We start from the raw sequence: 22169 nt of genomic DNA, 5'->3' as shown, positions 1-22169 counted from the left end.
GAGACATTCGGCCAGTAGTGAAACAAAGTGCCACCATCTAAATAAAGAGTCTTAACCAACCACAGGAGGGAAGAAGTCTGAAGGGCCAGATTCCAGGAGATGTAACATGTGAGGTGGCCAGTAAGCAGCTCCCCTAGGCAGAACTCCATGATGCAACCTTCCTGGTCACACCACAGGCCCTGGCATGAACCCCAGGGAAAATTAACATGGACTTCCAAAGAAGAGACTCTACAGCTGAGGGTCTCTGTCAGAGTCGGGCACCTGCACAGGTCAGCCTTCGGGGGTCATGAGGAGGGCCGTGAGTGACAGGGCTGGTGGCACTCTTGTTGGCTGTGGTCTTCAGGCAACTCCCCAGGAGCTCAGTGAGCCCTTGCTGTCCCGTCTAGAGAAGCTGCAGGCTGCAGTCATAAGCCAGGGCGATGGTGAACCCCCATCTTCCCGCTCCTGAGGTCCTGGGGAATCGACTTTCATGAGCACTTACCCAGGCCTGTCCCCCAAAGGTGGGTCTTGCCAACATCAACACTATAATGAGTTGGAGAAGCCGCCTCTGAAGGCCTGTGTTTAATGGACCTGCCACAGCCTCGAGGCCACATATGCCCAAATACCTCTAATTCATGAATTCGGAGCTATGGGATGACATCTTCTTGGGCAAGTCTTCAAGCATCAGACACAGCACATTCACAATCTCATAGTACAGTTCCTGAAGCCTGGAGAGAAAAGCAGGATGGGGACCTGAGGAGAAGGCAGGCTCCATACCACCTGTCCCCACAAACCACACACTGGCACCTGTGAAGTCACCATACCCACTAGGTATGTGTGGGGTCAGGAGCGAACAAAGGCTTCAGGCAGGCTGGAACCCTGGATCTGTCGCTCTGCTGGAGGCCCTGACATAAGTTAATTTACCTCATGGGTCATGTCCACAACAAGCCCTGGACTCTGCAAGTAGGAATGGTACGGTGGTACCTAAACAGTACCTGGGCCTGGTTTTGGACCCAACAAGGGTGCTCCCTGGTCCCCTCCTTTCCAGTCACCCTAGACCCTGAGGCTTCCAGAGAGATTTCACAGAGAAGTCAGGCTTCTGATGCCTGCTCTGCTCGGAACTCAACACCAGCTCCCAATTCTCCTCAGCTCTTCAGCTGCCAGCCAAAACCCCAGCTGTCTTGCACTGAGAATAAGACCTGGGTCAGACCCCATTTAACTGGGCCAGTGGCTCCTTGAGTGACAGGTAGGAAAAGGACAGAAACTTGCTCAAAGACACACGGGAAGATGGTAGCAAAGCCAAGCTAGCTTCCCCACACGCATTCCCTGCTCCACAGAAAGTGTTAGTGAGCAGGGACCTGAAGGGATGGAGGAGGCTAACACCTGGATACAAATGAAAGAGTTGGGAGGGCCAACAGGGCAGAGTCCCTTCCACCACAGACCCACACACACCCCAGCCCAGGGCCCAGGCATACATGGGATCCTGCACTTCCAGGAAGGGCCTTTGTGTACCCATCCACCCTGCACCTTAGACACCAACCCTTCAATCTCCTGGGATCTACAGGATGCCCTGGCCTTTAAGAAGCCTTGGGAACCAGTCACTCACTTCTGGACAACAATGTCCTGGTTGTCCAGGGTGGAGAAGTAGACATCGATGAAGGGAAGGCTACTGCCAAAATCATCCAGGACCATGGGGTCCGTGTGCCGTAGGGTCTTCTTGAATTCCTCCACCAGCTCAGTGAAGTTCTTGCCTCCTCCACTCTTCTAGAGAGGGAAGCAATGAGAGATCAATGACGACAAGAGCAGCCAAGCTCCAGAGACCTGAGACCCCTGTGGGTCCCAAGATCATCCTGACCCTGTAAGAATGAAACAGTCTCATGGACACCATCCCTGGTGTGAGGCCAAAGGCGTAAAGGAACAAGAGACTGTCTAGGGGTGATTCTGTGTGATCTCCTCCAACCCTGAACAAACCTTGGGCATAGCTAGACTGGCAGGCATCTCCATCTCAGGAGAGACACTCTAACAGATGAGGGACCCATTAGGGTCCCCAAGTTAGACCAAGAACACGAGACAGAAGAGTGCAGCCCACAGGGTGGTACCAGACTTGGTAGACTTCCAGCCCATTGCGCTTATTCTTGCCCTGGTCTTAGGGGTGTGGGGGATGAGGTTGAGTGGGCACCCTCAACACAGCAGTCCATCCTTACCCACCCAGTGGTCTTGGGTCGAGCTGCCTGGTACCAGAGGAGCATCAGGAAGACACTCCAGCACAAAGGACCCACAGAAGAGAGCCATTCACCAAGAAGGGAGCATTAGACCCAACCACAGTACTCAACAGTGCAAATTGTTGAGGGAGACACACAAAACAGAGAGAGAAGCATGGCTCTCGCAGCTGCAGGGGAAAGAGGCCTTGCCTCACCTAAAGCCACATGTGCCTGAGCCCACCTAACCTCTACCTGAGTCCAAAGTTCTTCCTCTTGGCTATTCTGCTGTCTGTCTGTCTGTCTGTCTGTCTGTCTGTCACCTCTCCAGTGGGGACACCTGCCTGTGTGTTCATCAGCCTGTTGACTGCCTCTTGCTGGTTCCTCAGAATCATCTGCTTCTCCTCCATAAGCGTCACGTGCCTCTCCGCCATCAGCTCCCGCTGAAACTTTTTGATGGAGTCCTAGCAAGGCAGAATGTACAAGTCAAGATGGTGGTCCCTCTTCTGCACCCTTTCCATTCCCAGTCTTCCTCCTTGTCTAGCTTTCCCTAAAGCTCAGGCCCTGGCAGAAAGCCCCACACACACATAGGACCAGCTCCCAACCCAAGCTGCCACCTGCATATGCAATGACTTCCTACACTCCACTGGCCCCCTGGCCCTATCATGAGGTGATAAACTTAAGGAGAAGTGATGGGGGAAGTGCTTCTGTGCATGTGTTTGTCTTACTGGATGATAAATAAAGTACTGTTTGGCCAATGAGGCAGCAAGTTAGGCAGGACTAGGAGTTGAGGAGGATTCTGGGAAATGTAGTAAGAAGTGGTGATCCAGGCAGGAAGTGACATAGCAGGGAGACTCATATTTAAGGAAGGACAACCAGGAAGTGCCCCCTTTTCCCCTCCAGATTCACCATGTGATCCACCAGCAAGGGAGACGCCAATGGAAGGCGTCAGATAAGTCTTATAAAATATACAGATTTATGATAAATAAGACTGAGCTAACAGATGAGAATCGTAGTCATTGGCCAAGCAGCATTTGTACCTAATACAAGTCTCTGTGCACCACTTGGGGCCCTAACTCAGGCGGGCGGCTGACGTAAAGCGCACATGTGGCGATGGAACTCGGGCGGTTTTTGGCGGGAAGATTTATGGTAACAGAGAAGAGTCAGGTACACATGAGAGGAGCCATCTGACTACTCTACATCACTTCATAAGAAAAACACAAGACCAGCTTGTCTAAGAAACCTGGCCCATGCCCCTACGTGATGGGGAATGTACTACTGTGTATGTTTATCTTATTGATTATTGAATAAAATATTGTTTGGCCAATGAGACAGCAAGTTAGACGGAACTAGGAGTCAAAGAGGATTCTGGGAAATGTAGTAGAGAAGTGCTGATCCAGGCAGGAAGTGATATAGCAAGGAGACTCATATTTAAGCGAAAGAGAAACAGGAAGGGCCCTCTCTTTTCCCCTCGGCTCCTGCTCCAGCAGCACGATGTGATCCACCAGCTAGGAGGGATGCCAATAAGGCGTCCGATAAGATAAGTCTTATAAAATATATAGGTGTATGATAATTGAGACTGAGCTAACAGAAGAGAATCCTAGTCATTGGCCAAGAAGTATTTTATTCAATAATCAATAAGATAAACACACAGTAGTACATTCCCCATCACCTACGTGCCACACCTAACACACGGGCACGCTTGCACATGTATGCCCACACTGCAGGCACAGCCTCACCTCTGTGTGCATGATCATCACACCCACAAACATGTTGAGGAAGATGAAGGAAGCAAGCAGGATGAAGATGATGGTGAACGCCCGGCTCACAGTAAACTTCCGCTTGTCCAGCTGCTCCTGCAGGTTCGTCCAGCCATCGACCTGGTCAGGCAAGGCAGACCATAATGAGCACCCAGACCCCGAAGCGTAGGTTTCTATGTCACCTATGCCAGAGGAGCGCCAAACCCTCTGAGGTGGTTGCCAATTCAGTCTCCACGTCAGCCCTTGGGTGCCTCCCCAACCACCGGCTGTCATCTACACGCGGAAATGCAGCGTGCCACTAGCTGCAAGCCAGCGTGCCTAAGGGACTCTCTACTCTCAAGACCTCACACTTTCCTCTAAGATGCACAGCCTATTTCCAGGCCCATCTTTGGAAAAAAATAAAAGCAAAACAGTTTCTTTAAATGCCACTCTTTATATAATAATTCAAAAGTCTAGACTTTGAGAGTTGGGCTTTGCTTATTCTGGGTGGATCTGTGACAGTTTATTTAAAAAAAAAAAAAACAGTATGCTGTGGGCTTCGTTTATAACTTAAGGTTAATCCAAATTAAGTATCATTTGAGAATTCTAGCAAGTTTTATTACCCTGTGCAATACATGAAATTATTTATAAAATCGCAGGACTAGAGACAGAAATGGAACCACTGGCCTCTGACTAGCCCCAGCATGCCAACCCCAGCTTCCTGTGCCCACTAATAAGCACCTGAAGGTGGGGAAGGTCCCAAAAGAGGCCCTGAGTCCACACGCCCACCCCTCCTAGACAGTCCCTCTCCAGGATCCACCCTCACCACAGTTCCCAAACACAGTACCGTAGCCAGACTGAAGAGAGTGAAGAAAGCTGAAGCCAGGTTCCCCCAGTTATCCAGGTCGCCCTTCTCTGGAGTTCCAAATAGGCAGAACCCCAGGATGGCAAAGATGAACATGAGGACGAAGAGGAGCGTCAGCACAGAGGCTACCGTGTAGACCGTCTGCCCCACAGCAGTGATGAGAGTCTGCAAGAGAGGGTGCTGAAGCTGGCAAGAGCTCCTGGCCAAGCCAGAGCACGCGGTCCAGCCTACCCAGTTTACAGCTGTCCTCAGGATCTCGGGCCATGCCTGACACATGGCAGGTGCTCAGTAAGTGTCAGCTGAATGAATGAATGAATGAATGAATGAATGAATGAATGATCAGGATTGTGCCCAGACAAAGGGCTGCATCAGTGACACGGTGGCATCCACCCTATATAATGGGCGGACTGCACACACTGTATCAAGTATGGGTCACCTTGCCATCTGCCCCAGTGACCTCTCTGAATCTGTGGTCATCCCTGAATATTGCATTTGTGCTTTTCTGCTGAGAGCCAGCACCAAACGTTCTTCCCCCCAGGCCCAGGAGGGACAGGGACACCAGCATGTACCTGATGACAGAGAGGGCCAAGAGGACAATGGCTCCCCATTTTTTTCTGGGCCTTACCTCACAGGCAACTCCCCATCTTATGACCTTCATCTCCCTCCTGTAAAATGGGTAACTCCCTTGTCTATCTCTGGTGTGCTCCGTAAATTTATTGTTCAGTTACCATGCTGAGACGTGCACCGAGTATGTGCCTCACTAACATTGACCTACTAAGGATGCTTTCACAGTCTGTAGTGCTTTGAATAAGAAAGGCCCTTATAAACTCTTATATGTGATGCTTAGTCACCAGGGGGTGGCACTATTTGTAAGGATTACAAGGATTAGGAGGTGTGGCCTTGTTGGAGGAAGTGTGTCACTGAGTTGTACTTTGTGGTTTCAAAAGCCCACACCAAGTCCAGTCTCTCTTTCTGCCCAAAGAACAATTGTTCGTCCAGCACCATGCCTGCTGTCCCTGTTGCCATGGTCCCACCATGATGATAAGGGACTATCCTGCTGTGGAATAACCATTCTGCACACTGTGAATACGTATTACTCTCATTGGCTAATAAGAGGCTGCCAGCCCAGTAGACTTGTTAGAGGAGGCCCTACCCTCTCCACAGAGCAGATTGGGGCAGAGGGGTGAGAGGTAAGGAGGGAGGGGGAACTGGGATTGGAATGTAAAAAATAAATAAAATAAAGTAAAAAAAAAACATAATATCATAGAAATGGAGGGAAGAGTGGGGATTCCCAGGTGCTAGTGAGAGTAGGAGGAAATGGAGGGTAGAGAGAACATTAGCCAATGAGTACTGAGTTGCAATTACATAATAAGTAATTTGGATATGATGCTATTCTGTAGAATTACTAGAGATTGTAGTAATGTACTATGTCTCTCTAAAATCGAGAAGGAAGAATAGTGAATATTCAATATTTTTATGATCTGATTGCGGAGATATATAACTGTGTCTTGGTATGAACATTTTACATATATATTAACAGATCACATATTATCCCAGCATTATACGCACTTGTTTATGTTCTATGTGTCAGTTAAAATAAAATATAACACATTTATAAATAACAAAAACGATGCCTTGGTCATCGTGTCTCTTCACAGTATTGACTAAGACAGAAGTTGATGCCAGGTGCTGGTGGGGCACGTAAGGGACAGAAGCAGACAGATCCCTGAGTTTGAAGCCAGCCTGGTCTACAGAGAGAGACAGCCAGGGCTACACAGAGAAGCCCTGTCCCGAAAACCCAAAAAAGAAAAGAGAAAAAAAAGACAGGAGTTGGTACCAGGGTCTGGGGCATTGCTGCGACAGGCCTGACCACACTGGTTTTTTTGGGAGGCACGTGGAAAACTTGGAGACTTTGTACTAGAAAAGTGGTTGGACACTTTAAGTAGGGCTTAATGTACCTACTACTTTAAGTAGGGCTTAATAGGCCATCCTAGTGGGAGCATGGAAGACAGTGCTGAGGGTGATCTGATCTATGGGGGCCCAGCTCAAGAAGTCCCAGAGGGAAAGAATATTAGTAAGTGGCCCAGAGCCCGTTATTTTAATATTTTTGCAAATATGGCTGCTTTTTTACTTTGTCCTAAAAATTTGCCTGAGACTAACTTAAAGGGAAAGAGTAAGGGTAGGGGATAGAGGCGATTAGATTAATGACAGCCTATTATTGACTGTCACATGGTTACTAATGGTCACAAATGGTCACTTATGCCACAAGGAGCAAGTAGGGAAAGGAGAAATACAAAATGTGCAGTTTGAGGGGGAAGGAGCACCAGGAAGAGTAAAGGCGCCAACTCCTGTGCTCAAGGAGATTAAAAGTTTGCCCGACGCTAAAGGAATAAGGGAGTGACAACCCCAGGGCAAGACCCCAGCTAGCTAAGCTTCCAACATGTGAAAATGAACTAAAGTAAAGCTTACGCAGAAAATGAAACCATCTAAAACAGAAAGCTGGTGAATATGTAATTAAAAGACTTCTGAGTTCAAGACCAGACTGGTCGACAGAGCAAGTTCCAGGACAGCCAATATTAGGCAGTGAAGAAAACCATGGAAAACAGAGAGCTGGTGAAGACGCATTTGAACAAGGACCAGCAAGCAGGAACAACCTTTGTTCTAGACCCAGCAAGCAGGAAAAAGTTGGCAGCTTCGGCCATGCGGCTCTGCTTTAGAGTCAAGGACACAAGAAAGAGGTTGTGGACTTTCCCTCTCTGGCAAGGAAAGCTGCTGAGGCCAGGCATGTGTCAGGGGTGTCCCTGCATGGAGGCCCAGAAAGGGCATTGTGTAAAGATGTAAAGGTGAAGCCTGGATTGCCTTGGAGACCCCAAGATGTTGGAGAAGCCAGAGTTGTGGGATCCCTGCTGAGGAGAGCTGCTAAGAGTGAGTGGATCAGGTCAAGAGAGAAAAGTGTGTTGCAGTCAACAAAGCTGAAAGGAGTTGAAGGCTTGAGAGCCCTTTGACATCTGATATGCGGTTGCAGAGTTCGGAGTTGGCCAGGTTGGTTTTAGGTCTTGCTTTGGTCCAGTGTCTCCTCACTGTGTTCTCTTCCCTCCCTTTTGGAATGGTAATGTATGTGCTGTGCCAAAGTGTATTGGCAGTATGTGATCTGCTTTTTGATTTTACAGGGGGTTACGGTTAAGAGAATGCCAGGAGTCTCAAGAGACACTTTGAACTTTGGACTTTTAAACAGTGTTGACACTGTGACAGACTCTGGGGACTTTGGGAGTTGTAGTGAATACATCTTTGTATTATGATATAGCAACAAGCCTATGTGAGCCAGGAAGCGGACTGCAGTAGTTTGAAGAAGAAAGCTCCCAATAAACTCCTATACTTGAATGCTTAGCCACCAAGGAGTGGCACTATTTGAAAGGATTAGAAGGATTAGAGGTGTGGTCTTGTTGGAGGAAGTGTGTCACTGGGGGTGGGCTTTGAGGTTTCAAAAGCTCATGCCAGGCCCAGTCTCTGTTTTTGCCTGAAGATCAGGCTGTAATTCTCAACTACTTCTCCATCACTCTGCCTGCTGGGCCTGTCTAACCCTCTGAAACTGTAAGCGAACCCCCAATTAAATGCTTTCCTTTGTAAGAGTTGCCTTGGTCATGGCGTCTCTTCACAGCGACAGAACAGTGACTAAGACACAGATAATTTCAAATAGGTGGCTAGTACTGGGGTGAAGATTCGGAGACTTAGAGGACCAGTTTGTCCTGGTCACAATACAATGGCAGAGTGAGGAGTGACTGCTAAACCCATTCCCCCATGCCACTACCTCCAGTCACCAGTGGCCCTGAGCACTAGGAAGGCAGCTTGGGTGGGAAGGTCATCTCAGAGAAATACACTGCCCTAACTCCCCCTGGGGAAATCACAGCAGTGTTTTCAGATTCATTTGGAAAAAACTGAGGTTTTAATAATTGCCTGTCTCCCTGCTAGGGAGAGATGGAACTTCCTCAAAGCTATTATGAACTGCCTCCCAAAGCCTCATGTACTCGGGCTCGATAACCAGTTGACTGGCTTTTTGGAAGTGGTTGGTCTCCACACAGTACAATATGATAGTGTTTGCTGGGGAGGAGGAGGGGGTGGAGCACAGCTGAGGGCAGTCGAGCACATACTCAGGGATGTTGCCCCAGCCCCTTCCTGTACTCCTCCCTCTGCTTTCTGTCCGCCATGGGGTGAGAGCCCCCAGCACATGCTAGACAAATGAAATGAGTACTTCGACCAGACACTGAGCAACCAAGGAGAGTACCCTCCTGTGGTGATAGTTATGATCTAATAAAGAAACTGGAGATTAAAATGCCATAGAGCCGGGCAGCGGTGATACACACCGTTAGTCCCAGCAGCCATACTAGCTAGCCATAGAGGCCAGGTGGTAGTGGCACACACCTTTAATCCCAGGACTCATGCAGGGAGACAGAGGCAGTCAGATCTCTGTAAGTTCAAGGCCACACTGAGCTACACAAAATTGATTCAATCTAAAAGAGAAACAGAGCTCACACATAGTGATCTCAGCACTTGGGATCACAGCCCTTTAATCCCGGCACTAGGGAGGTAGAGACAGGAGTGACATGGCTGGGTGGAAAGAGGAATATAAGGCCGAAGGAGACAGAAACTGAGGAGATTGCAGTCTAAGGTTTGGCAGAGACGGGATCACCCGTTTCGATCTGAGATAGAAGTGAGAGCTACTGGCCTGGCTGCTTTGCTTTTCTGATCTTTAGCTTACTTTATTAGGTCATAAACAATATATCACCCACACCTCCTCCACACACAGGACAACCGAGGCTAGTACCCTCTGCTGGACACCTGAGGTGAGTACCCCTGCCACATGCTGGCCAACAGAACAAAGGACAATAAAATCATTAACCAAAACTGTAGAGAACAGAGGACCCTAAGTGGAATGGGGGGAAATGTGTGCTGTTGACTGAGCAGAGCCCTGTCCAGGGTGCCAGCACCTCAGGCTAGTGGAGGAATGGCAAAGCCTCCCTCTGTCCGAGTGCGGATGCTGACAGTGTGTGCAGGAAGTGCCCACCACAGCTCTCTGCCCTTCCAGGGGTGTTCACAGGTGAAAGCTGCTTGCCCATGGAGACTGCTCCTGTTGGGATTAGCTAGACCAGCCCCTTGGTCCAGCTGTGCACATGCCTCCTTGTTTATCTGTGTGCAGTGACTTCACTGCTGTCCTGCTGTGTGTAACAACCATGCCACTCTGTTTACCTCTGTAGCACCCACACACTGAGCGTGGGGTGGGTAGCTGAGTTTCTGTCTCCATCTGAACTTGCAGTATGCTGACTCCTGCTTGTCTGTCTGTCTGTGTCCATCTAAGCTCGCAGTATGCTGACTCCTGCTTATCTGTCTGTGTGTCTGTCTGTATCCATCTGAGCTCGCAGTATGTCTGTCTGCTTGTCTGTCTGTGTTGTTTGTGTTCTCTTCATTCCCTCAGTTTCCCGGGACAGATCCATCCCTGGAGCCTTGCATGGATGTGCCACATAATGAATTCTTTCCTTTAAATTGTTCTCTCAAGTAATTTGGTGACAGTTACAGAGAGCCAACTAACACACAAGGCCTAAGAAAGTGGGAGACCCTGAGCACCGTGGCCATGGCACACGTGTAAGATCAGTGGAGGCAGAAAGCCAGAGTGCTCAGCAGTAGAACCTACACAGGGCTCAGGAAGGGGCTCTTTGGGGTTCCTACCTCTGAGCCAGCCCACAGACCAGTGGCACCTGAGGTCACAACTGAGCAGCCTGGAGAATGGCAGCCAAAGGAAAAAAGGTCATGTGCTCTGCAAGGACCCTGATAGCTGCTTAAGGCCACATTCTTCAAGCTCAAGCCCACCAGGCTCCAGCTTCCAGTGGTTAGGATTGATGCAGAAACTCAGTCTGGAGGGGCCTCGTCTCTGAAGCCCTGGTCTTTTGACTTCTGTGGTCTAGCCAGAAAGCAGCATCTGCTTTTGAATTCCCAGTTGCTAGGAGACTCAATTCTTAGGACTAGTTTAGCTTCTGGGGCTCTAAATCCATTGTTATCCTCTTAGCCCTGGGGCATTCTGGGTGCCTCCAAGCAGAACAGGTGGCCGGGCCCAGGACACACCTAGGAAGCATCCTCCACAGCACCTTGGATGTGGGGAAAGGACTTGAGGCCTAGGCAGCAGGAGCAGGGAGGGGCAGTTCCAGGCTGGAATGCAGTGAGCAGAGGCCATGGAGCCCCGATAGCTGGGTGCTCATCTGGCAGAACTCTGTGTGAAAAACCAAGGAACTGTCTCTGTGTAACAGACACGCAGCCATGAGGTGGAGGCATTGACATTTCAATGATTAGGGGTCAGGAACCAAGAACTAGCTTTGAGTACTGAGTTTGCTCATCTGTTAGGGGCTCCTTTAGACTTCAGTTGGCAATCTGGGCAGCTCAGGCCTTTAATCCCAGCACTTATGGAAGGCAGAGATAAGCAGATCTCTGAGTTTGAGGCCAGCCTGGTCTACAAGAGAGAGTTCCAGGACAGCCTGGGCTACACAGAGAAACCCTGTCTCAAACAAATCAAAAACCAAAGAAATAATAACTTGAGTGTTACCTCCTGCTAATTTGTCTGACCATACGGCAGGTTAATCTTTACCAATATCATCTTGGTCTTGAAACCAGTAAGAAAGCATGACTAGTTTCATTGTTGAGGCACAAGGCTACTTGCAGTTAAATGTCAAGGCTCCGGTCTGGAGAAATGGTGTAGGAGTTGAGCACAGGCTGCTCTTACAGGAGACCCAGGCTCAGGTCCCAGAACCCACATGGTGTCTCTCAACCTTCTGTAACTCCAGCTCTAGGGGATCTTCTGATCTCCACAGGCACCAGGCACAAACAAAGTGCACATACAAATGTACAGGCAAAAAAAAATAATGAAACATCAGGGCCCAGCTCTGAAAGCTGTGTCTGGCTGTTCAGGCCAACATGAGCCATGCCTTTCATATGGTGCAGGTGCTGTGAGCCAGGACTCACCAGTGCTCGGGTGGCTTTGACCACTGGCTGTCACTCTCTTTTGATGGGGAAGGTCTCCTCGTGTTGGTAAGACCACTCTGGAAGCACCATTCCCGAAGTCTTCCTGAACATTCTCCAGAACATTTCGGAACAGGCCTCAAGACTGACTCATACTCAACCCATCCTACAGCCATGCCTCCTGAGCCTGTTTGCCCAGGTATCCGCTCTCCAAGAAGAGGCTTTTCTGGGTTACTGTCTACCTGTCCAGTCAGGTTGCCTGGGCCCTAAATGTGAGCTCTCCCCCTGACATACCCCCACAGCCACTCATTCCTTACGTAGTCACACGCCTGCACATATATGTGTGTGCCCAGGCCTCACTCCTCTCCCGTGCCAGGCCAGGCTTCTGGGAATTGGTGTCTGTACTTCCTGTCCCTCACCATGGACTGTTTTCTTCCCTTCTCTTGAGTGACTAGCCTTTCTGACGTTGCTAACAACCTCTTGTTACACATCTTTGCCTCAGTTTCTTTGCTAATACTTGGTTTCTCAAGGCTGCCTCCTCAGTGTGGACTTTCCTGACCTGGCCGTTCCTTGGTTTTCTCAAGATTGCATTTGCTTTTCTCTCTGTCTCCTCTCTAAGTGAGCTTCTGTTTTTTGGTTTGTCAAGACAGGGTTTCTCAGGGTAGCCCTGGCTGTCCTGGAACTCACTCTCTGTAGACCAGGCTAGCCTCGAACTCATAGAGATCCACCTGCCTCTGCCTCCCGAGTTCTGGGATTAAAGGCATGCACTATCACTGCCCAACTAGCCATTATCTCCTCCCCCCCCACACACACACACACACGCACACGCACACGGGCACACACGGGCACTCACCCTAATGCCTCTGCTGTAGGAGATAAGCTTGAGGATTCTCAGAGACTGTATACCATCAGCAATGTGAAGGTATCTGTAATGTCTTCCCTTGATCTTTCGGAGGGAATACCGTATCAAGATAATAAGGATAATGACCACATCCAGTAGGTTATAGCCATCCCTCCAGTATTTAATGGGCTCCACATAGACCTTCATGAAGAACTCGCAGGCATAGATGGAGACAAAGAGAATCTCTGAGATCTGCAGGGGTCACAGGAGTTAAGAGATCAAAACAAATGCAGAGACCCATAGTCCCAGCCCTCTCCCTGCTGAGACCACCCAATCGGGTGTGGAAAACCCCAGACAGAGCCCCTAGTGCTCATATTGAGCCTGGATCCCATGCCCATCTGAGGCTTCCTTGTCTGTGGTGCTAAGCCTAGACGAAAGACATTGGAGCTGGCAGTGGGCAGCAAAGGGCTACACATACAGGTCCTGGTCAATATTCAACATTGCAGTCTACCTGACATAACTATTCCCTAAGAGAAAGTCACAAGAGTTTCCCAGTCATCCTGAATATATATGCTTTTAAAGAAAAATATACAAATATATTTAATCCGTTACCTTCATCATACATGAAGATCAGTCAGCTAAAGTCACCTGTTTTTGAAGGACATTCTGCTTTTTTTTCTCCCTTTTATATTATTTGAACCATCTCCTCCAAATACTTCTCCTGTGCCTACAATTGCTCCCTCTACGATTGCCAGGGGGTCCTTTTAGAAACATCTAAGATTTTCCTCTTCATCAAAGTCCGTTTGTCATCTTGATAATCATCTAATACTCATTCACTCGGGACTGAAAAGCCCAGTTTTAGGTAAAAGTGGAAATGAATGATTAAGACAGATCCCAGTGTGGGGAAACTTTGAGCTGGGGAGAGAGAGGACCTCAGCCTCTGTACAGTAGAAGAGACGTCAGAGGAGCTGGCAGGAGCAACTTGGGAGGCAGGGAGGTGACAGTCACCCAGGCAAGAAGTGTGAGAGGAGTTTTGCATAGCGGGTGGGTTTGCCATTGACACAGGGATGCACCAGGAGAGATATCCGAGAAGCCCCAAGTTTCAAACAGCACCTGGGTCAATGCAGGTCTTTGGGTGAGCTTTCGGTGAGGTAAAGGAGTGCATTTTTGGGAAAGTGGTTGCAATGGTTATTCTCTTTTTCGGGTGTTTGTATGGTTTCCTGGAACTCTGAAAGTCTGTAACAGATTTCATGACCCTGGGTGCAGTTTCCCGCCTTCTTCACACTGCCCTTGTCTACTGTTGGGCATGAAGGCTGAATTAGCTCCCTGAGGTCGTGGGTGGGGCTGAGATGCCCATGTATGTAGTAATCAGAGGAGTTTTATGTCTAGAATTAGACAACCCTCCCAAGTGTGTGCAAAACCTTCAGTCCAGATTAGCCTGGTTTTCAAGGGGGTGGGCATAGAATTTCAGTGTAATACTTTCTAGTTGGTAAGACCATGTGATGGATGTTCAAAGTTTGAAGGCTTTTATTTTCTTACAGAGAGTCAGTTTTGTAAATTCTTTTCTGGAAAATTGTTCCAGCCGGGTTTTCCAATGTGCTGGCATTAGTTATCAGATTTTCTTTTTAAAGTTAGGCTTTCCAATTTCTTTTATCCCAATCGATTTATTTAGTCTGTACACATGTGTGTGCAAGGACACCGGCAGGTGCCACAGGGCTACGTGTAGAGGTCAGAGGACAACTTGCTAAAGTCAGTTCTCTCCTTCCACCACCTGGTTTCTGGGGATCACACTCGGGTCATCAGGCTGGGCAGCAGGCACCTGGGCTTTGTGGTCGCTCTCCTGGTGCCTACAATTAAATCTGTTTTCTATTTCATTCATTTCTGCTTTTAGTTTTACTGTTTCCTTCTCCTGTTTTTGGTTTCATTTATCCTGTTGCTCTTCCTCCAACAATGCAACTCATTACTTTCTTCTCTTCCTCCTGTCCCCTCCTGTCCCCTCCTATCCCCTTCCTGTCCTCCTCCTGTCCCCTTCCTGTCTTCCTTCTGTCACCTCCTGTCCCCTCCTGTCCTATCCCTCTTCTCCCTTCCTTTCTAGATGTTAGGGATCAAACCCAGGGCCTGTGCACACTAGGGATGACTTCTACTCCTGAAGCACAGTGCCGGTCCCTCATTAGCTTATTATTAGGGTGTGTCTGGATGATGTGTTCCAGGGTGTGTGTGTGTGTGTGTGTGTGTGTGTGTGTGTGTGTGTGTGTGCTACCACATGCATGCCAGGGCCCACTTGTGGAGGTAAGGTCAGAGGACAATTTTCAAGCCTCTGGTTCTTTCCTTTTACTTTGTTGAGGCAAAGTCCCCTGTTTCTGTGGCACTTCAAACCCCAGGCTAGCCCAGGGTGCTCCAGCCACCTCCCAACTTAGAGTAGGAATGCTGGAATTACATATGCAAACAACTGGTTTGCATTGTGTGTGTGTGTGTGTGTGTGTGTGTGTATGTGTGTGTGTGTGTGTGTGTGTGTGTGTGTGTGTGTGTATGTAGGCACAGTGAGCATGTGGTTGTCAGAGAACAACTTGTTGGACGGAGCCAGTTCTCTCTTCCACATGGAAGGCTAAACTCAGGTCATCAGGCTTAGCAGTAGGAACCTTCATTCGCTAACCTACAACATTTTGGTAGGAGTAGAGCACATTGGTTTGGTTTGATTTTGACATAACTATGATCCATTGTAATGGCTCCTTTTTCCTCCTTATTTCACTATTTTGGGCCCCCTTTCTCTGGTTTGACCCTACAGGTTTTCTAATCTTTTCTGTCTTTTCAAGGAAGCAACTCTTTGATTCTTTATCTTGTTTTATTCGTTTTTATTTCACAAATTTCCATCCTGATGGTAATTATTTCTCCCATTTGCTAATTTTAGGTTTGGTTTATTGTTTTTCCAGCTCCCTGAGTTGTGTCAATAAGTAATCTGGAACCTAATTTCTTTCACCATTTTAAAAAGATTTGTGTTGGGGGTTTGGTCACAGCCACAGCACCTAGGAGAGTCAAGGCACTGGTCCACTCCATCCACCTTTCTGTGATCCCAGGCTCGTAGGGCAAGCACCTTCACCCAGTGAACCATCTTACTAGCCCATCCAATTATGTAACACAGGCACTTAGAGCAGTAGCTTTTCCTCTTAGGAATTCTTCCATTTATACCATGGGTTTGATGTGTTGTGTTTTCATTTCATTAGACTCGAGGAATGTCCTTATCTCCTCCTTGGTTTCTTCAAGGACCCATTCATTGTTCGATAGTGGGCTCTTTGATCTCCATGAGTTTCTCTTGCCATTGCTTTGTGATTTTATTTTCCATTGTGATCAGTTAAAATATAGGCAGTTATTTCAACTTTCTTTTATTAAGATTTGGCTCTTGATAATAGAAATCTATGTCTATAGTCCCCAAATAATTTGGTATTTACCATTAATTTTTTTAAATCCCCCATTTTTTTAATTCCTTGCAGATTATCTGGTAAGGACTCCAAGTGCTGTGAAATGGAACACTTGCAGAGGACCTGAGTTCATTTTCCACATCAGGTGGCTCAGAACCACCTGTTTCTCCAGACCCAGGGGATCTGAAGCCCTCTTCTGGCCACCATGGGTATTGGCATGCACAGATACTTACATACAGAGATACACACAAATAATATTTTAATCCAAGTAGTGTGACTGAAGAACACTCCAGTCTACATTCTGTAGTGTGTCCTTCCTCTCCTCCCTGTCTCCTGGCAGTAGGCAGCTGGTTCTAAAAGCTCGAACATATTCAATTTTATCCCAAGCAAGGCTGCATAGCTTCCTTTCATAACAGGTACATGGCATCTGCTGGTTTCTTGTTGATGCTCAATGCCCAGATCAATTGCTTCTCCATAGTTGAGGCGGGTGACATGCTGTCATTTCTTTCTAATGTATCAACTGAATCACTCAGCATTTTCCATCACTTCCATTTCTAATGAGTTTTTTTTAATTCCTCGATTTAATTCAAGCTACGGTCTGTTGTATTTAACTGTTTGTTCTACTTTAGCCTTTGTTTGAAATGGTTTTATTTGATTTCCAGTTGTTTTCTGAGTTTCTTCACTTTGTTTCTGCTCCTTCCTACACCTACAACGTCCTCCTGAACATTGCTTTGCTCCAGGGTTAGATGTGATCATGTTTATCTGATTTTGTAGGCTTATCCTTACAGTGGGTTTCATTACCTCTAGATCAGATTCCTTACTCTGTTTTCTTACACTAATGTGTGGTGTTTTACCTCGACCTTTCCTATTGTGCTTTTCATCCTAAATTCATTTCCTAACCTTTAAGAAAGTTTGCTCTAACTCCATTGAGCTTTTGTCCTAAAATGCAGGACCTTCATTTGGGGGGGCTGTTTGAATTCTATTTCCTCCTGATTTATCTGAACCCTGTCTTTTTTTCAGTCTCTATGTCTCCAGCTTGCTAAATCTTACTCCCATTCTCCTAAGTGCCTGACAGTCCTTTGGAGGGTTCCTTCCCAGCCAGTTCTCCTCAGTCCTGGATTGCCCCAGCCCCTTTGGAGGTGACTGGGGACTTCTGTACTCACGACTGGTGTAGGTAGCACAATTCTTGCTTTGGATAGCTGGCCTCACCTCAGCCCAGCACATTTTTCCCTGGTGCCCCTCTGCTTCCTCCCCACAGGGACTGACACTAGATTCATTGGAAATGCTGCCCATGAGTCTTGGATATGACCTCTAGTTTCCCTGTGTATAGTAAGAGAGGGTTCAGGGGGATTGCCAGGCATACCACCACCACCACTTCTGCCCCTATCTGATGCTACTGTGGAGGTCAAAGGTCTTTTAAATTGTTGCTACAGAAATTTTCTTGCAGCAAAATGCCTGTGGAATGTTTTTTAACATTTTCAGAAAAAAAAACAAGCCAAGTAGAATAAAAAGCATCCGTGTGCTCACCTCAAAGAGTCGGAACAGTTTGTACCTTATGTTGTAATCAGTCCCCAAGACCATAAAAAAGGCATTGGAGGTGATGGTGCTGATCATGAGAAGCTGGAACAAAGGGTTCTTTAAGACCTTCCTGAAGAATGCCTGGCACTCAACATCCTTCCTCCTGTCAAAAGGGCAGATGAGAGGCATGGTTACCACAGAACAGCTCAGTTCTCACTCAACTGCACCCCTGATGATGACTGACCCTGTAACTGGGTGCTGCTCAGAAAAGCCCATCACCACCCTCTCCCTGGACTCCTGAAGAAGAATTGTCACTACTTCCCAGACCAAGGAATCACCATCTCCACTTCCTTAACAAATCATCCACAAGTGACTACTGTCAGTAAACACCAGGGACACGGGGACATATCTCATAGGAAAAACCAGTGTACACACACACACCCAAAATGATATCACTGACTTGTAAGCACACATACACACACATTAAATGATATCTGACTTGTAAATACACACACACACATTAGATGATATATATCATTGACTTGTAAATACACACACACACACACACACACACACACACACACACACAATCTATGATAAAGTTAGACACCCTAAGAGAAAAGGGACACACATTCAATAATGACAGTACAAATGGTATCAGGTAGATACAAAGTAATACCTTTAAGTTTTTTGATTATAAAAATCAGTCAAAACTTCCAGGTGATAATATTTCATGACTGCAAAAGTAGAATGTGATGGGACATTCTTCTTAAGGAACAGGAACACCTATATTGATCAGCTTTTATTTTTAAAAAAAACACAAAAATAAGCAAATAAAACAGAACTGTCCATGTCCTCTTCCCCAGACTCTAGCCCAAAAGAAAACAACCTGAAATGTACACAGTGACTTAGTTTAGCACATGTATCCCAGGGTTATTTATAGTGACGAGAACTTGCAAACAATTTTAAGATCTAACAGAAAGGACTGGCTACAGGCTGGTGAGAGGTTCAGGAGACAAACACACTTATCGCCAAGCCCACACGGTAGACCCCACAAGTTGTCCTCCAACCTTCACAAAGGTGTCAGGGCAGCCACACGCCCTTACATATATGAACACACACATTTTTTTTTTAATTTTAAAAGACTGGTTAAGTAAACTATGGAATATCATACCATGAAATACTGATCCTAAAGTATACCTATGCATTTTTTCATGGCTTCGAAAAGTGGTTATGATCTGGTGGAGAACACAACACAAAAACAAAACAAGATGGAAACTCACTCATCCAAAAAGACCTCACCCAGTAAGTGGAGATCCATCAAGAGCAAGAGCAACCTTTCGAGCGTCTGCTGAGCTGCGGGGCCCAGGCGCTCTTCTTCCACCTATGCCTCAAAAGATTTGTTTGTTTGGTTGGTTTTCAAGACAGGGTTTCTCTGTGGCTTTGGAGACTGTCCTGGAACTAGCTCTTGTAGACCAGGCTGGACTCCAACTCAGAGATCCACCTGCCTTTGCCTCCCAAGTGCTGAGATTAAAGGCGTGCTCCACCACCTCCCCGCAAAAGATTTTTTAAAAGAGTGGTATATTTTTCCTACTCTCTATAACAAATGAATACATTCTCTTACAGGTAAATACAGAGAGAGGGAGAGGGAAGGGGGAGGGGAGGGGAGGAAAAGGGAAGGGAGGGGATGGGAAAGGAGGGGAGGAGAGGAGAGGAGAGGGAATTCACTTATGACAGCCTGCACCTGAGGCCTCAAGCCTACTCAGGAGGCTGAGGCAGGAAGATACCTTGAATCTACAACATGGTAAGGTCTTCATCTTGGGAGCTGAAGCCCCTCTGGCCTCTGTGGGTTCCACCCATGCAGGTGGGGCACATACATGCATGCTGGCACTCACATAACACATGTACAGAAAAAATCCACAACTCTTGTTGTGGAATATGATTTTAACTGTGTGAAGGCGTGTTACATTTGTCTGTGTTGTGGAATATGATTTTAACTGTGTGAAGGCGTGTTACATTTGTCTGTGTTGTGGAATATGACTTTAACTGTGTGAAGGCGTGTTACATTTGTCTGTGTTGTGGAATATGACTTTAACTGTGTGAAGAAGGCGTGTTACATTTGTCTGTGTTGTGGAATATGACTTTAACTATGTAAAGGTGTGTTACATTTGTCTGTGCTGCACTTGTTTAACTATGTAAAGATGTGTTGCTGTTTCACCCTGCCTGCCTAAGGCACCTGACTGATCTAACAAAAAGCTGAGTAGCCAATAGCTAAGCAGCAGAGGGATAGGCGGAGCTGGTGGGCAGAGAGAAACAGTAGATAAGTAGGATGGAGAGAGGGAGAATGAGAGGAGAAAGAGAGGGAGATACCCAGGGCCGGACAGCCAGGCAGCTATCAGCTAGCCAGACACGGAGTAGGACACATATAGTGAAAGAAAGGTAAAAATCCCCACAGTGTGGCTGGAGAGACGGCTCAGAGGTTAAGAGCACTGACTGCTCTTCCAGAGGTCCTGAGTTCAATTCCCAGCAACCACATGGTGGCTCACAGCCATCCATTATGAGATTTGGTGCCCTCTTCTGGCGTGCAGATAGACATGCAGACAGAATACTGTATACATAATAAATAAAAAAAATAATCCCCATGGTATGGATTTGGTATATTGAAAAAAAATTTAAAGCTATTTTTGTTATACTGTATGTATACTTCTACTCTTGTTTGGGGTATTGTATTTATGCAGCTCATTTACAATGTAATTTATAATTAAGAAATGCAAGTTAGTAGCTAGTCATCTATAATAACCAAACTTGTAGTCATGTTATGTTTGTTTATAAGTTTAAACATATATTTTAGAGATAGATGCTCTTCAAATGCTTCAGAGATTTAAGATGTTTAATAACACAGGTAGGGCTTTTCATGGCAATGAGACATGTCTGCTCCTGCCAGCACCAATCCATTCCATAAAAGGATGACAGGCATCAAAGAACCTCCATATGGAGTTTGCTTCCACTGTGGCAAAGACAGCCATTTGGGCAAGATATTGTACTTGCCTTGACTGCTGACAGTATACCGTCCAAACTGGACAAGCAGGGCACAAAGGAAAAAGACGGCCAAACTTTGCCAAATCAAGGCAGAACAGTACTTCAAAATTCCCGCTATATAGAAAAATTTTCCAGATATTCTAGGCCTGTAGACCAAAGATGAATGCCCCAATGTTGCAAAGGAACCTTGAGTGACTGTCCATGAAGCCAGATGTCTGTATCACTTTTATAGTTTTTGAAGTGGTTTACACTGCATTTCCTGTTTACTCAGGTAATATTATATCCTTCTGGGGTCTTTGATGGAGTTGGAGACTAGATAGTTACAGTATTCCTTAGTTATGATTGAAGGTAAACTAGATACAAAACTTTGGGCTCATCAGGATAGGATAAATAATGGAGTATTTTCTCTGAATTTGACAAATACAAATGGACTGGATATTGTAAATGCAATTTTTACTTGATAATTGTTCTTATTGTATATAGTTTTATTATGTTAAAGCTAAAACCTCCCTTTTATTTAGACAAAAAGGGGGAAATGTTGTGGAATACTACTTTAATGATATAAAGATGTGTTGCATTTGTTTAACGATGTAAAGATGTGTTGCTGCCTGTCTAAGGCATCTGATTGGTCCAATAAAGGCTGAACTAGCTAGACAGTAGAGGGACAGGCAGGACTGGCAGGTTGAGAGAATAAGTAGGAGGAATAATCTAGGCTCCAGGGGAGAAGGGAAGAGAGATGAGGGAGAAAGAGAGAGAAAGACCTGGGGCCAGCCAGCCACCAGCCAGTCAGACACAGAGTAGGACATACAGAATGAATGAAAGAAAGGTAAGAATCCCTGAGGCAAAACGCAGGTGAAGAGGACAGGTTAATGCTAGTTATAAGAGCTGGTGGAACAAGCAGAAGCTAAGGCCGAGCATTCACAAGTAATAGTAAGTCTCTGTCGTGATTTGAGGGCTGGCAGTCTGAGAAAGCCTGCTACAGACTTTGACCTATAACAAAACATGTAATTTTCATTATATGATTTGAAATAGGTCCTGTAGCAAAAGAAAGGGAAAAGCCTTCAAATTATCTAATACGTTAATAGATGGACACAAGTCAAATACAGACTCCAGGTGAACAGCATATGTGCCAACCTCACCCTCCAGGGGAACCAGCATATCTGAGGCATGCTCTCCTCTCTCAGGGTGCAGACAAGCACCCGTAGAAGAGGCTGGGACAGTTCAGGTGCCGTGTCCCCAGGCTACACGCTACTCTTCACACCGTTTCTAACCATGGAGGTAAAGGGTACTTACTTAATTTTCTTGAATCTTGCGTACAGTGCCTCTGACGCAGTACCAAACAGTGAGCTGGACGCAACTCTTACCGGGGGGTTGTGGTGAAAGTATTGAGACATTTCCCAAATTTTCTTGTTTTTAATCATACAACCAAAAGCCTCTGCCTAAGGATTTCCTTGGCACCTGGATTCTAAGAAGCAGCAGAGGGACCCTGGGAAGGGTTCTCTGCTTTATGAGGTCACTCTTCTGCATCCCAGCAGTTACAGCCTGAGAGGGAGGCCTGACTGTGGGCTCATC

General features: G+C 46.7%; 1 protein-coding gene across 1 annotated transcript; it reads right to left on the bottom strand.

The window, feature by feature from the left end:
* Positions 1–607: 607 nt before the first annotated feature.
* On the bottom strand, positions 608–21991 carry Catsper3 (cation channel sperm associated 3). The gene is made up of 8 exons (XM_027409760.2): positions 21891–21991; positions 17568–17721; positions 12637–12876; positions 4764–4946; positions 3917–4057; positions 2522–2641; positions 1586–1740; positions 608–707 (listed from the first exon to the last, which is right to left on the bottom strand). Exons 1-8 carry the CDS (start codon positions 21989–21991, stop codon positions 608–610), a joined length of 1194 nt encoding a protein of 397 aa, XP_027265561.2.
* Between the last annotated feature and the right edge of the window lie 178 nt (positions 21992–22169).

This window comes from Cricetulus griseus, chromosome 3, assembly GCF_003668045.3.
Source record: "Cricetulus griseus strain 17A/GY chromosome 3, alternate assembly CriGri-PICRH-1.0, whole genome shotgun sequence".
Lineage (NCBI taxonomy): Eukaryota > Metazoa > Chordata > Mammalia > Rodentia > Cricetidae > Cricetulus > Cricetulus griseus.
This window is presented reverse-complemented; position numbering and strand designations above follow the sequence as displayed.